The sequence below is a fragment of the Zonotrichia albicollis genome, chromosome 2 (assembly GCF_047830755.1).
Source record: "Zonotrichia albicollis isolate bZonAlb1 chromosome 2, bZonAlb1.hap1, whole genome shotgun sequence".
In the NCBI taxonomy this organism is placed as follows: domain Eukaryota; kingdom Metazoa; phylum Chordata; class Aves; order Passeriformes; family Passerellidae; genus Zonotrichia; species Zonotrichia albicollis.
In genome coordinates this window covers 87,619,684-87,633,807 of record NC_133820.1, presented here as the reverse complement: position 1 = coordinate 87,633,807, position 14,124 = coordinate 87,619,684, and the positions used below count along the sequence as shown (strand labels likewise).

General features: G+C 43.1%; 1 protein-coding gene across 2 annotated transcripts in view; it reads right to left on the bottom strand.

Moving 5' to 3' along the window:
- GPC6 (glypican 6) overlaps positions 1–8,409 on the bottom strand; it is a 736,313-nt gene extending 727,904 nt beyond the window's left edge. Inside the window, exon 1 of one of the 2 annotated variants that reach the window (XM_074535617.1) lies at positions 7,433–8,409. In XM_074535617.1, the coding sequence (XP_074391718.1) occupies positions 7,433–7,820 (388 nt within the window). In that variant the 5' untranslated portion in view covers positions 7,821–8,409. The remainder of the gene's footprint in view (positions 1–7,432) is intronic. The other variant, XM_074535616.1, reaches the window with a different exon arrangement.
- Between the last annotated feature and the right edge of the window lie 5,715 nt (positions 8,410–14,124).

Here is a 14,124-nt window from a genome sequence, read left to right as displayed (position 1 = left end):
CCTGAACAGAAAAGAACTTACAGGAAATGTACACAGGATATGACAAGAGCGTCCTTGGCCATGTGACCATCAGGCACCACTGTCATACTTTTGGTAGGATACTGCACATGAAGATCTATTCCCCACTGTTATGCTTAATTTCTCAAAACATAAATCCTGTTTAAGAAAGCCATTTTAGTTTCCTGTATTAATTACTGCTCTCAAAGAAAAACTCCAAGGTCATAAGGGATACCAACAATAACTCAAAAGCCATCCACAGCCATTTGACATGAGAACCACAGTGAGGCATTTACAGACTGTATTTTGCCAGGTCTGGAGTACTTCCACACACCTCCACAGTTCTCCAGCTACAGCAGTATCCACATACATTCTCCCACTATAGCACATCACAATCTGATACCGAGATGTACAAAAGCCTCACCCCATGCACTCATTTCTCTCCAAGGCCAACTCATACAAATGCCAAAAAGATGGTCCTGCAGTCCCTAGCATGTTAGAAATTCAACACATGAGCCAGGGGACAGGGCTAAAAACATCAGATAAATATGTTGCTACCATTATAAACACATCAAGAGCTGCACAGACTGGCAAAGAAACTGTTTCTGGCAACAGAGCAGTCTAGCTTTTGACTTACAACGCAGGTTATAAGACCTAGTACTTAATCAAGCATCAAGCTTGAACTAATTGGACTTCCCAAGCAGTAGGATTAGCATGGTTGACTTAGCCTTTGGTCTTTCTGACATATATGAAGTGAGTCCTGTGTAGTTTTTTATTGTGCCTAATGTTTGCATTCAGGTGTTGGTCAGATGGGCCCATAAAGCAAAGTTTCAACCTGGTTTGCAAGCACCTGTTCTGGTAACGTGCAACTTTCAAGCTCTTTCAGTCCTTAAATGTGACTTTGAAGCCACTCCAGGTAAAAGCTGTAACTTTACCTGCGCATGCACATACATACACACACAGAGATACTACGTGTTACTCTGTAAGCAAACTTTTTTAATGCCACTCCACAGCACCTGCTAAAAGCAGTCAACATTTCCACTTATTTTGGGGAGGCTTGCCCTGGTATTTTAAACCCAACAGGTCAGTGAGCAGGTTCAAGGCTCTACAGTTTGTCAAGCATCTGTAGAAATGCTTCTTTCAGGAGGGAAAAAAAAAAAACCAGCTCGAGATGCTCAGTACCCTTTACATCTGCTGCTCAGCTGGAGACACTGTTAAAAGGCCATTAGAAGCACAAGGTGAAAGACCTCACAGGCCAGGTGAGCTGGAGAGCAATTTGCTGTTTGCATTAGGAGTATCAGCCCTGGCTGCTTCTTTCTGGTGCACTGAAAGCAGATCCTGTACCCAACCCTGAAAATCGGGACCAGGATGAGTGGCCAGCAGGTCTCCATCCTATCTCAGAGCTGGGGTTGTGCTGCAGAGCCTCTCCCTGCACATTCAGGTTTCACAGTGGCTGGAGGGGACAGCAACCCTCCCAGCACAACCCACAACCCCTGACTCTGCCCACAGAGACTGGCTTCGCTGGGCAGATGTCACAGTAGGACACAAATTGCTGTCACCTGTGCAGTCAGAGGGAACCTCTTTCAGCACATCTTTGGCAGCACCTGCCTCCAAATGCCACGTGCCTCCTGTGTTCCACAATTGCTCAACAGAATAAAGTGCTGCTGTTCCACTTTGCTGGAAGGAAAAGGTCACGTTAGCCAAAAGAAACTCGTCGGAGAGCGTTGATGGTCTTTGTGACAGCCTCCTACACCAACAGCTAGAAATGTTCTTATTAAGGAGAGCTCATTTTTTAGTATGTGCTGGAGCTCTATAGGTAGTGAGGAAAGCAAATCCTGATTTCAGTAGGTTTTTAGGCCTTTTTTACATACAGAGGAATAAAGTGCTATGAATTTTACCAGCATATGTTTTCTTGCCATCTGCAACACATTTTAAATTCCTTTTGCATCTTATAATGTATTCTCTCTCTTTAGCATAATAACAACTCTGCCTTTAAAAACCAACCTTTATATGCTGTTCTTAGGAATTTCTGAAGAAGTGTTAATTCTTTTACACATATTTAAACTGCTAAAATAATTATGGCTGGTAGCATGAACAGTCAAAACCACAGAATGTGGGTTCCCTTCACAGGGAGAGAGCACCCATTAACCAGGTACAAAAGGGGGCATACAGTCATAGTTCACTAGAAAAGTAATTTCATTTTGCTAGTAATGGGAGTGCTGATACTTTGATACCATAATGGAGTTTTAAGCACCAAGCCTGTTATTTCAACTAGAAATTTTAATGTAATTATGCATTTTTACTTTACTAAGCAGAAAGGAAGATTAGTATGCACAGTTTTCTTACATGTATCATGGGGAATAAGACAGAGATCTCCAAGTGATACTGCAAGATGCTCAAGTCATTCAAAAGAAATGGCAGGTAGTAGTTTTAAAGACAAATTACCCAGAAAAGCTTTTATTGTTGATCGCTTGTTATAAGATTTGCCATTTGCAAGTAATTGTACATTCAGCTGAAACTGACCTTTTATGAGAGCCAAGTGGTAATATAAATGAAATGAATATATTCTTTATTGCAGTAATATAAAAAAGAATGGCCTGAGCTTTTAACATAGTGCTTGACCTCTGGTGTCTGAACACCACCTAATCTCAGGAGTATTTCACAACAGCATATGATGAAACAAGTACTAATACAGCTTTAGAACAGTTTAACACATTAGCACTTAGAAGTGTAGAAAATATTACACCTAAGGTATGTTTTTGATGATAAATCAGACTGACAACAGAAATAAAAGAGATGATTAGAGACTATACACAGAAGTTCATAATTACATTAATTATTAAAGCATTGCCTTTTCTATTTTAAAGTCCCTCTTTCCAAAATACTCTAGCATAAAGTCACAATGGGAAACTCCAGATGCTGAGATATAAAATTCTCATTCAAAATTGAATTATTTATAAGCATTGAAAACATGCTATTTCTTCTCAAAGGCCCCGATCTTACAAACATCACCTTTAGGTTTTAGATGTGCATACGTAAGTTGCATTCCCCTTAATGACATCAGTCACATACAAACCAATAAATATGTACAGAAGTGACAGTAAAGAAAGGTCTTAGGAAGGCTGCACTTCCAAACACCCACATGCACATGCCAATTTATTAGCATTCACCATGCACTCACAACTGGAAAATAAGGGAGGCCATAAGGAGCGTGATCAGAGAGACTCCTGATGCTGCAATTACTGCAGCTGCAATCAGAGGTGAGAGGGGGTCACACACAATGCGGAGGATACAACTACAACAGTGCTCAAACAAAAAGGAAGTTTAAAGTTTACATGAAATTCCATGTTCATCTTCACTGCCATCATAGAGATCAAGACTGAATTAATGTCTGATGGCCCAAAAAAGATTTCACAAATTTGCACTGAATATGGTATTTATTTTACCAAGGCTATTTCTTTCTTAATACTGCTGAAGCAACCTCACAAGGTGTCTGTCTGTGAATCCCCATCTACCTCCTGGTCTACAGGCACTTTCTTCTCACGGCTCTCAGTGAGAGCAGCAGAGAAACAGTAAAAGAAGATATTAATGAACAGGTACTTGGATACAGACTCGGTCAGGAGGATTTTCCCTATTCTGTCAATCTATTACTGCATTTTAGAGTACGAAAGCAAAACATTCAGAAAGAATATCTTGGGGACATCTGACATGGACTAATAGCTCCATTGCACGCATGACTACTGAGGTATTTATTATTCTCATTCTTCTTATTATTATTATAGTTGTTATTATTACCACTTAGGAGCTACAAGCAACTGTGTTATGTATGCTTGCTGGCTTCAGTCAACGCCTCTGTATTATGCCAGTATAAAGCCTATTCATCAAAGCACAATTTCAAGTGACTCCTGACCTTCAAAATCAAGGGTTTGCTTCTGCTTTCATTTCAGTCACTTTGACTATGGTGACTGTGCTGCCAGAATCTCACCTCGTCCATCATCTGTGCAGGAGAACAAAGTTCATGTGCCTCTTACACAGCATTTAGAATTCAACATCTTTACTGCTGGATGCTTTATCAGAACAGTTCTAGTTTTTATCTAAATAAACTATTGTTCAGCAAATAGTAAAAACCCCCAAACAAAACAAGAAACCAAATCCCAAGCAAAACCACAACACACAAAACCCCACATCCTTCACCTTGGAAGCGGAAAGGCACAAAGCAGACGTAACCACTACTTTACACAGTTAGACACTCACTCTCATTCAGAAAATCCTGAGGGAAGGGCACAATCCAACTTCAACTTTGACATTTCATTTTCATTACTTCCTCTAAGACAATGTAAGTTACTGAAGGCATGGCTGGAGTTAAACAAGTACTGCCAAAAGATATGCTCTATGACTTTTCTCTTGTGTGTTGACTTTCAAATTACAGACTTTCCTAGAGCAAAACATTTCCTGCAAAGTCCTCAGGAGCTCCACTAACACTCGTGGATGCTGGGTCATGGCAACCTGAGTCTCACAGTAGAACTCTTTCAAACCCACAGGAGACTCCACTCAGACAGTAGCCAGAGCAGCTCCTCTCAGGGAAGAGCCCGTGTCAAGGACAGACAAGCACACATTGAGAGCTCCAGCCATTCACCCTGCACGTGACTGATGCACAGAATTAAGTGCAGCAGCATACCAAGTATACTTCAAATTTTCTTCCTCTGCCCCCCATTCTGAGGTAAATTCCTTTATTGAGGACTTTGCTAAGCTATGTCGGAAAGCAACTTTATGTGCTGTACTCCAGTGAAGGTCACAGCACCAGAATGTGGTTATTAGACAAGACGTCAGAAACAGAAGGGTGATAACAGATATGTTCTATACAATCACATAGAACAATTTAGCATTGTTGTAAAAGTACAGTGAACAACTCCAGTCACTTTACTGCCAACTTCAACATATTTCACATGCGACAAAATACTGTAGGAAAACTCTTCCTTACAGAGAGAAAACTGACAACTTTCTTCATCTGTAACTTCTACCATGTCTGCGCAAAAGTGAGTGACAGTATAAATAACGCTACAGAAGTTATCTAACATTATCTTGCATTGCAGTTCCATTCAGCAGAGAGAGATCCCTCTATGTCCATAGCCTCTATAATTTAAACAGCTCTTTACATCAGTACATAAACACTTTGCCTTAGTACATACACACTGTCTTCAGTTTATCATTTCAACAGTCATAGCTAGAAAATAACTTTTGAACCAATTACAACAAAAAACATGACTACTGTTAAATCAAAGCACACAGTGTATTACTATTTATCATCACATTATCAAGACATTGATGCAAAATCTTTTGAAAACACAATGTCTGTTCAGAAATAAGACTGTAATAAAGTTCTTTGAACTCCTTAAAACATGAGGCCTTTGATGGACTACACTTCTGTAACACTAACAAATTGCTTCCTTAACCAAGTCAGAATGATGGAAAAAAGACAGAATGAGAAAAAAAAAAAAAAAAAAAAAGAAGAAAGCTTCTCAAACCTGTACATGAACTGCTTTAACTACACTTCCAACATCACACCAGGTAGCAAATACAGAGCTTTAACATTAACAAGAGTCCATGCTGTATGAACAGCTATTACCCCACCTTGCAGTACTGTACAAGAACAACACACTTAGAAACACACTTTAAAGCAACCCTAGTCTTACAACAACTCATTTGAACAGCTACAAACAGAACTGCTCAAAAGTTCTAGCACCAACTAGTAAAAAGGAATATAAACCACAAAAATACCAAACTACTTCAACAGGAAGCTCAGAAAAAATAACTCACACCCCCATAAATCATATGTACTTAATCATAAAAGCAGATTTACTTATAAAACTTAGCGGGAAACTGTGGAGTAATTTTGGATTGAACTACTATTAAATATTTAATTACTCTGAGTCTTTCTGTACTGATACATGTCAACAGAAACTTGTAAATGCTGGGCTTACTTAAAAATTGCATGTCGACTTTGCACTGTACATTCAGAAAATATATGAAACAATAAAACTTCTCAGTGAGCTGAAAGCAACAAGTGTTTACCCAAAGTTATTACAAGTCTGAAATGTACTAGAATTTCTTTTTCTAATGTAACAGAGGATATCCTACCATTCTGTCTGAAAGCAGCTGCTGCAACAGAGAGCAAAGGGAAAGCATGACTGCATATTCAAAGGATCTGTGGCTCACAAGAGAGATTTCATGATTTCATATAACTGATGAGCAACCTGAATATAAATTACAGGAAAAAGCACAGAAAGACCAGAGAATCAGTAAGCCTGAGGGATGAAGGTGCAACACGGAACAACCTTCCCTGTATCTTTGTGAACTACAGCCTCGCTGTCCTGAGATTTTCTACATTTATCATTCCTCATGTAAAGTGCTAAATGTTACACAGTGAATAACTGTGGCACTTTTTCACCTCAAGGAAGATAAATCTACTGCTTCCAACTTTCAAGAGGAAGCGAGCAAACCGAGGAGCATCTAATTCACTCTACAAATAGCAGGACCTAACAGCAAAGTGCCAGTGGCGAAGCATAAACCTTTTTTGAGGGCTCAAACAGTCCGATTTAAGCAGCCCCGGCTCGTTCACGAATAATAGCTCTCTTTTTGTGGCGCTCTCCGATTGCTAAATGAATTCCAGCCCCAAACGTATTTTTATTCATTCAGTCTTAAAGATGCAATACTGATAAGCAGGGAAATGGAATTACAACAAAAAACTGTTCCCAACACCTTCGTAGGCGGATTGCGATGTAACCTGTTGTAGGCATGTTTGAGCAGACGGAAGAGCCAAGTTGCAGGCTGCCGGGCGGCTGTGTGTGCGGGTGCGTGGGTGCCTCTACCCGGCAGCCGGTGCCTCTGCTCGATCCGCGCTGCGGCGGCGGCGCCTCCAAGGGGCGACCCTGCCGGCCGGGGCCGCGGAGGGTGCGGAGGGGAGCAGGACTGCCCTCCTCGCCCTTCTCGTCCTCCTCCGCCGCCTCCATCGCGCCCTGTGCCCGCGGGCAGAGGCCAATGTTTTCTCCCCGGCACAGGGCGGCAGCGGGGACAGCCGCCACTGCGGAGCTGCCCGCTGCCTCTCGCCGCCCGGCTGCAACTCTCAAGAAGTTTCAGCCAGCGAACAGAAACGCGGCTGAGCCTGCCTGCGTCCCCGTCATTCTCACCCCTCTTTACTTACCCCCATCCCGTTAGTTTCTGTATTTAATCTTTATCTACACGCCCACACCCGCTCCTCCGGGAAGCCCCCGGCTGCCACCCGGGCGGGCGGAGCCGCTCCGCTCCGCTCCGCGCACACAGCGCCGCGATCCCGGCCGCGCTCCGTGGGGCGTGCGCGCAGCCCGGCGGCGGCGGCAGCACCAACCCCGCTCCGCCGTCCCTGCCCGCTCCCCGCCGCGCCCGGCCCCGTCCTTACCTGCGATCTCCTGGTAGGGCACGCTGGCCAGGCTGAAGCCCTTGGCGCTGTACGCCTGCCGCACCTCGCCGCAGCTCCGCGCCTTGCCCTCGGTCCCCGCGGCCGGCAGCACCGGCAGCACCAGCAGCACCAGCAGCACCAGCAGGAGCGGCGGCGGCGGCACCGGCAGCGGCAGCGGCGGCCCCGCCAGGGCGCAGCGCCGCGCAGCCCCCCGCGCCGCCGGCATGGCGCGGAGCGCAACTCCCGCGCGGCGCGCAAGTCCCGCGCCGCCGCTCCGCCGCGCCTCCGCCGCGCCCCCCGGCTGCGGGGGCGGCGGCCCGGGAGCCCCCCGGCCGCCCAGGCAAACTTTTGCGAGGCGGGGGGGAGATGGGCGCGCACACGCACACATGCGCGCACGGCGGGGGCAGCAGAGCGGTAGCCTCGTCCCTCCGGCTCCTTCTCCAAACGCGGAGCGCTCGCCCCACGCCGAAAGAAAAAAAAAAAGGAAAAAAAAAAGCCCAAACCAGAACCTGAAGCAGATCCCCGCAACCAAAAGAAACAAAAGAAAAAAGGCAATGTAAAAAAGAAGGTAAAAATCTGTCTTTAGCTTATGAAGATTAAAACCGCGGGCGCGTTGCTGCGAGCGGAGTCCCGGGGCAGCGTCAGCGCGATCCGCCGCGGAGCTGTGCCTGCCGCCTCTGCCGGGCTGGATGGAGACGGTGGGGAAAGCAGCCCGCGTGGGGATGGACTGGACAGCGGCTCGGAGCGTGCCTGTGTGCCTCTGTGTGTGTGTGTGTGGTGTGCGTGCGTGTGGTGCACTGGATGCGTGTGCCTGTATTTACGGGAGCCGGGGAAACCTCTGCTCCGCGCAGCGCTGGAGCAGCCTCCGGAGCCAGGCAGGGAGAAATCCTGGAGACAAGACACTGCGAGGGAGAGCCGCACATGCACACACACACACACACACGCACACACACACACCCCACACACACACACAGAAACGTGCTGCACATTGCATCGCCGAAATACTGAATACAGGAGCAGAAAGCAAATCCTGGCGTGGATCGCTGTTTGCTGGCAGAAGGAAGGAAAAGCACCCTGAGCCCCGAAAATTTCCTCCTCACCACAAATCCAGCTGCTCCTAGACCCAAAATTACAAATTGCCTGCTAGCAAGACGTCAAAAAGGTACTACTCCTTTGCAAGATTGCTCTCTGTAGTACCAGGGTTAGACTGGGCCCCTTAAATACTTTTTCCCCATTATTATTTGTTGCACACATAAATACCTGAGCTGACAAGCTAGAATGAGGATTAGTCCATTTTCTAAAGGAAAGAGCAAAGGAAAGATGTTTCTGTGCATCACACAAAGAATGAGAAAACAAGAATGATAGTCCTTGACCTGGATAATTCTTGCCAACCTAGGAGAGGAGAGCAGGGGAACAAAACCATAAATTTCTTTTCTGCAAATGAGCATTTGCAAAAAACTGAATGGGGGAAGTGAAGAAAATTCCTGCAAGGTGAATTGTTCTTGGTTTAGGGAGAGAGAAAAATATTCTGTAAAGTATTTGATAGCAAAACCCAAACTTACAATTTTAAAAGATATCACAGTGCTTTTTTATGAGTATTGTGGAGAAGTATGATAGCTTGTCCAAAGTGTAGAGAGAGATGTCGGACACAGGAGGAAGTGAAGAAGGCCCAACAGAAGAAATAAAAGACCATGATTTTGCAGACTGATTTATCAGTGAGGAGCCACAGAGCAGTATCATGACATATCATAATTCAAGATACATAATTCACATTTTTACAGAAATTTTTAGGTGCCAGCACTGCTGTGGTGTCACATTAGCTGCAGTGTAAGTTCTGGGTCTGAGTCAGTGTACGCAGCCTGGTCATACCTGGTGTTCTGTGTTCCTCCAGCCTCCCTTCCTGTTTTACCTCTCCCACATTGTCATTCCTTCTTCTTCCCTCTCCTTTTCCCTCCCATTCCCCAGCAGAATGATGCTGCTCTGACACTGCTTGTGCACACAGTGGGTAAGCAGTGTTTGGGTGTGTTGTAACAGTGTCAAGTGCTATCACCCAGCCTCTTCTGCCAGAGGACAGGATGCAAGTGGACCCCTCTATAACAACCTACAAAACAGAGAGCTCAGTGTCTTAACCTGCCCACTACAAATGATAAGCTGTTAGTACGTGTTAGTGCCCCGTTGTGGGATCCCAGGATTTGAATCCTGGGATGCAGGGCCCCCGGGACCACCCTTGGGGGGCCCGGGAGTCCTGGAATGTTGCCAGAAGTGTCTGGTGGCAGGACTTTGACCCTACACGGGAGACGACACCTTTATGAAGATAAGAGGGCCTCACCGGGGTGAAGGGTGGAAAGATTAGCTAATTAGAGAGTAAGAAACAGGGTTTAGGATTTATGTACAGGGGGGTTTAGAGGAGCAAGATGGAGGAATTGGGGTGTGTCCTGCCCTCCTTCTTCTTCCTCCTCTCCTCCATCTTCTTTGGCCACGGTGGCACCTTTGGATTGGTTATTACTAAGGGTACACCGAGTTATAAGAATAGATGGTATTGGGGAAAAATGATAAATATTGTATACGTAACTAGGGGTATAAAGATACGTAGCGGTCCGTGGGACGACACAGTGTGCCCATGGCTGACTGCTGAGCGGATCTTTGTTAGGCTGAAAGAACATTTTTTAGATAAACAATTAATAAACATAAAACCAGAAAGAAGAACTGAAGCCTCTTCTCGTCCTTCGATACGCGGGCTGCTCAAGGCCACCCCCGGGCCTTTCAGGCCCCTCAAACAGCCGAGATAAACCGGACACCCCGTATTAGTGAAAAGTTAGACATGGTTTGTGTATTTACTGTGCAGAAAATTTTTGACAGATCTGTTTGTAAGATCTCAGGGTGTGCAAGATGCATGGAAGATACACTCAGTTCACCCCAAGAGAGGATCAGAAGGGTGTTACTAATGTTATACATACCTCAGTTCTTCAGGATTGCTCCAACTGTCTTCTATGCTGTGGTCAAAGCCAAGCATTGGTTTACCACATATTGAGCATGACACACTCCCCCACAATCCAATCTTCAGCATTTCTCCTACCCACAGGAAGTTAGTTAACACAGATTCAAATATGCAAATAAGAAAATCAGCAAACTGTTCTGAAGTGCACAAGTCACTGTAAAAGAGCAAAAGAGATCCTGTGATTAATTTAGGGGTGCCTCTAGGTAATTGTTTTGTAAGAAAAATATTAATCTGCCAGAAGAAAAAATGGAGCATGTTCACCCATGCATTTTTTGCCAATACCGGCTGAATTCATACCATTGTTAGTACAATTAGCACTTTTACATAAGACAATGACAGCATGATATAACCTTTATATAACATGGGAAACTTGCTATGGGAAAGTCAGGCTCAGTTCCACCTTTGAATCCCGCCTCAGAAGCAAGTGGCCTACACAGCCAGTGGTGTTGTAGTTAGTCCTGAATGTGTAAGGAATGCCTGACTCTCCCAGGAGCTCACGTTTAAATACACAGGTATTTCTTTGGCTTCAACAAATCTCCTACTCATCACATGGGAGAATCATTGTGTGTTCTCAGTATGCATGTAATTAATTTTCTACCAAGTGGAAGAGCTCCAAAGAAAGCCCAGGTCGGAATGCACTCTAAGCCAGTGGCTTTAGCAATCGCTTAGAAACATAACACCTTCTGCCAGGCAGATCATAAGCATGAGCTAAAAGCTCTCCTATTTCAGGACTCACACTAGGAGGCTGTTTGAGGTGGCCACATCATACCCATCCTTTTCCAGCTGAACCATAGAAATAAAACCATAAAACTGGTGTGTTTCACAACTCATGACAAGAACTCTTAACTTTATTTAAAAGCTTTCCTTCCTTCTCCTTAACATGGTGATTAGTGTCTTCCAACTTAAAGCATTTTCTGGAAGAGATGGACTTGATCCTGAGTTGGTGTGCATCAGTGAAGGAGCTTAGAATGCTGAGTTGTTGGGTAAAATGCTGGCTTTTCCTACATTTCGGGTGAGAATACTTTTCAACAATTTTGGGTATTAGTACTTTTCAACAACTCAATTCATTTGCATAAGCATGAAAATGAAACATTTTATTTTAGTTATATGGAATATTTTGATCACCAGGGAAAGTTTCTGTGTCTTTTGTATTTCTCTGGAAAGATAAAATAGCACTTAAAAATAAATTTTTAATGGTTTTCATACTTGGCAGTCAGACGGAAAATCAATCTTGCTCTCTTGGAGAGCCCCCTTCATCAAACACATTCAATGTGGTAACATAGATGACTGCTTAGAATGAAGTCTTTGCAGTGCATCTGCTGGCCACAGTTACCACAAGTGGGCTTTTTTTTCCTCAAGTTCTTCCAAGTAGATGTTCATTCATTTTAAGTTCTACCAACTGATTTTTTTGCAAAGTATATCCTAAAGATCTGCAAAAAATATAGAAGACGTAATTTTTAACCTTTGTTTCCAAACACTTCCATAAAAAATAAATTAAAACTAATCATTCACACCCAATCATCAAAAAAACATCAATTGAAAGTGAAGCAGCAGCCAGCTTTATTTCCTTCATCCACTGGAATACTCCACCTCATGTGGCTGAGACAGTTTCATGCACTTATGTAAAGGATTTATGAAATCTCTAAAAAATAAGGAAAAAAAAAGTATTGAATTGCTGCATCATTTGCAAAGCAGCTTTCATCTTGAGCTCTGAACAATTCAAAGACATGGTGAAAAAACACGATTATAGATCTTAAACATTATAGTGTGTAGTACATAGGCATGAGATTGAGATTGTACAAGGAATTTTTGCTTTTTTCATGTTTTTGAGTTATTTCCCTTTAGAAACAGGATAAATAATGTTACTTTGAAAGATACACTGATTTATTGTCAGGTGTTATCAAAAAACTCTCCTTGTTGTCATGGGTATTAAGAGGACTGCATAGACAAAAGCATCTTTCACCTGACTTGACAATAAAACTTTGGCAAATGTCAAAATGCTCCATAACTCAGCTTCACAAAAAAGAGAAGCTGACTTCTCGATTCTCCATTAAACCTATTCACTCCCTAGATTTGCAGCTTTCACATAATGGATTTCTAGCATGAATGTTTCAGTGGTTGAGGAAATAATCAGTAAGATTCTCAGATGTCTGACAGAATTTCTGTTGGTGAAGTGGCTCTGACATTCCAGCTATTTCTGCAGGCAGATGGTGGCCTCTGTTCACAGCACCAGCCCCCGCACCGCTGCAGGTGCTCTGAGGGTGGGAGGGCTTTTAGGATCTTGCCTTAACTTTAGGAGAAGTTCCATCCACACACAGGTTGCCAAAGTATTTAGAGTACAGAACACATCCTTGATATTGAGGACCAAGTCACTCACACTCCGGGCTTTGGGAAAGAGGGAAATCTGAACATGCTCCTTTTACTGTAAAACCATGAGCACAGATATGAAGGCACTTGTTCTTTTTTTGGGTTTACAGTGTCTACACTAGGTGGATATTGTTCTTTAAAAGTCCAGAAATGGTTAATTGCAATGAGGTAACCCTTTGATTGAAACTGAGCTATGAGTTTGTCCCAATAAAACTTTCCAAAGAGCAGTTCAATGAAGGCATACATTGCAGCATCAAAAGGTGCCTTTTAACTGATTTTTCGTGTTCTGTCCAGAGCTTTCATAGAAAAACTTTCTCCATATAGCACAGACTGCTCTTCCTTAGCAGTCTGTGCTAGAAGGTGAAACTTTAGGTTTTGCTTTGTAGTGAATGGTATTTGCTGCAAAATTAATGCAAAGCCCGGTTGTTTCCAAAAAGTGAGCTCCAGAGGCACAGGTGTGAAAAACTCATCTTTCTCTAAAAGTTGCACTCAAAAATAGAATTGTCAACACAGCTGCTAGGTAAGTCCTCTTAGAAAACGTTTTCAGATTCCTGGCCAAGAAAACAGACCTGCTACATACACAGAATAATGAAATATGATTAGCTTTCTTTCTTCTGAAAATTTTTAGAGACAGAAGGCAAAAAATGATCTAAGATTCCATATGCTCAGTTATGCATAATATAGGAGGCTTAGACTCCCATAAAAAAGGTTTATAAGTGGTAATCAGTGATGTCATATTAATTATAAGCAATAAGCAGTAGTGGTTGCTCTTGAAATCTGCAGGCTATGCTATTTTGGGAAAATAGCCACTTTTTATATTAGCTGCTCATTTTATGAAACCTTTTGTGAACAAATAGTAGAAGTTCATGCACAGAAACTGAATGAGTAAGTCAAAATATCTGGACAGAACCATTGCTCCTTTCAGGTGAGGATTACAGCAAATAATCCAGGGTTGTAGTTCATTGTAATAATTTTCTTAATTTTTTCTCTCTACTTACTTAAGGTAGTGTCATTTAATCTGCCTAAATCTGGATGTATAAAATACTCTGTGTACAGAGTACACTGAAGCAAAATCACAGAGTCAAAATATTCAATTTCGAACACCTTATCACTAGAAAAAAATTTAGCTTTATTTAGATCATAGTCTTGAGTAATGCAAAAAACCCATAGATATTAATTGGGGACAATTTTCATTCATATTTTATCAATTTGCAGTTCAGCTGAAATTTAAAGCGATAATTTGCAATAGACAGAATATGGACATTATTTCTGATATAAATGTACAGCATAATATATGCATTAAAGCTGTGAATGTAAGGTTTATAGT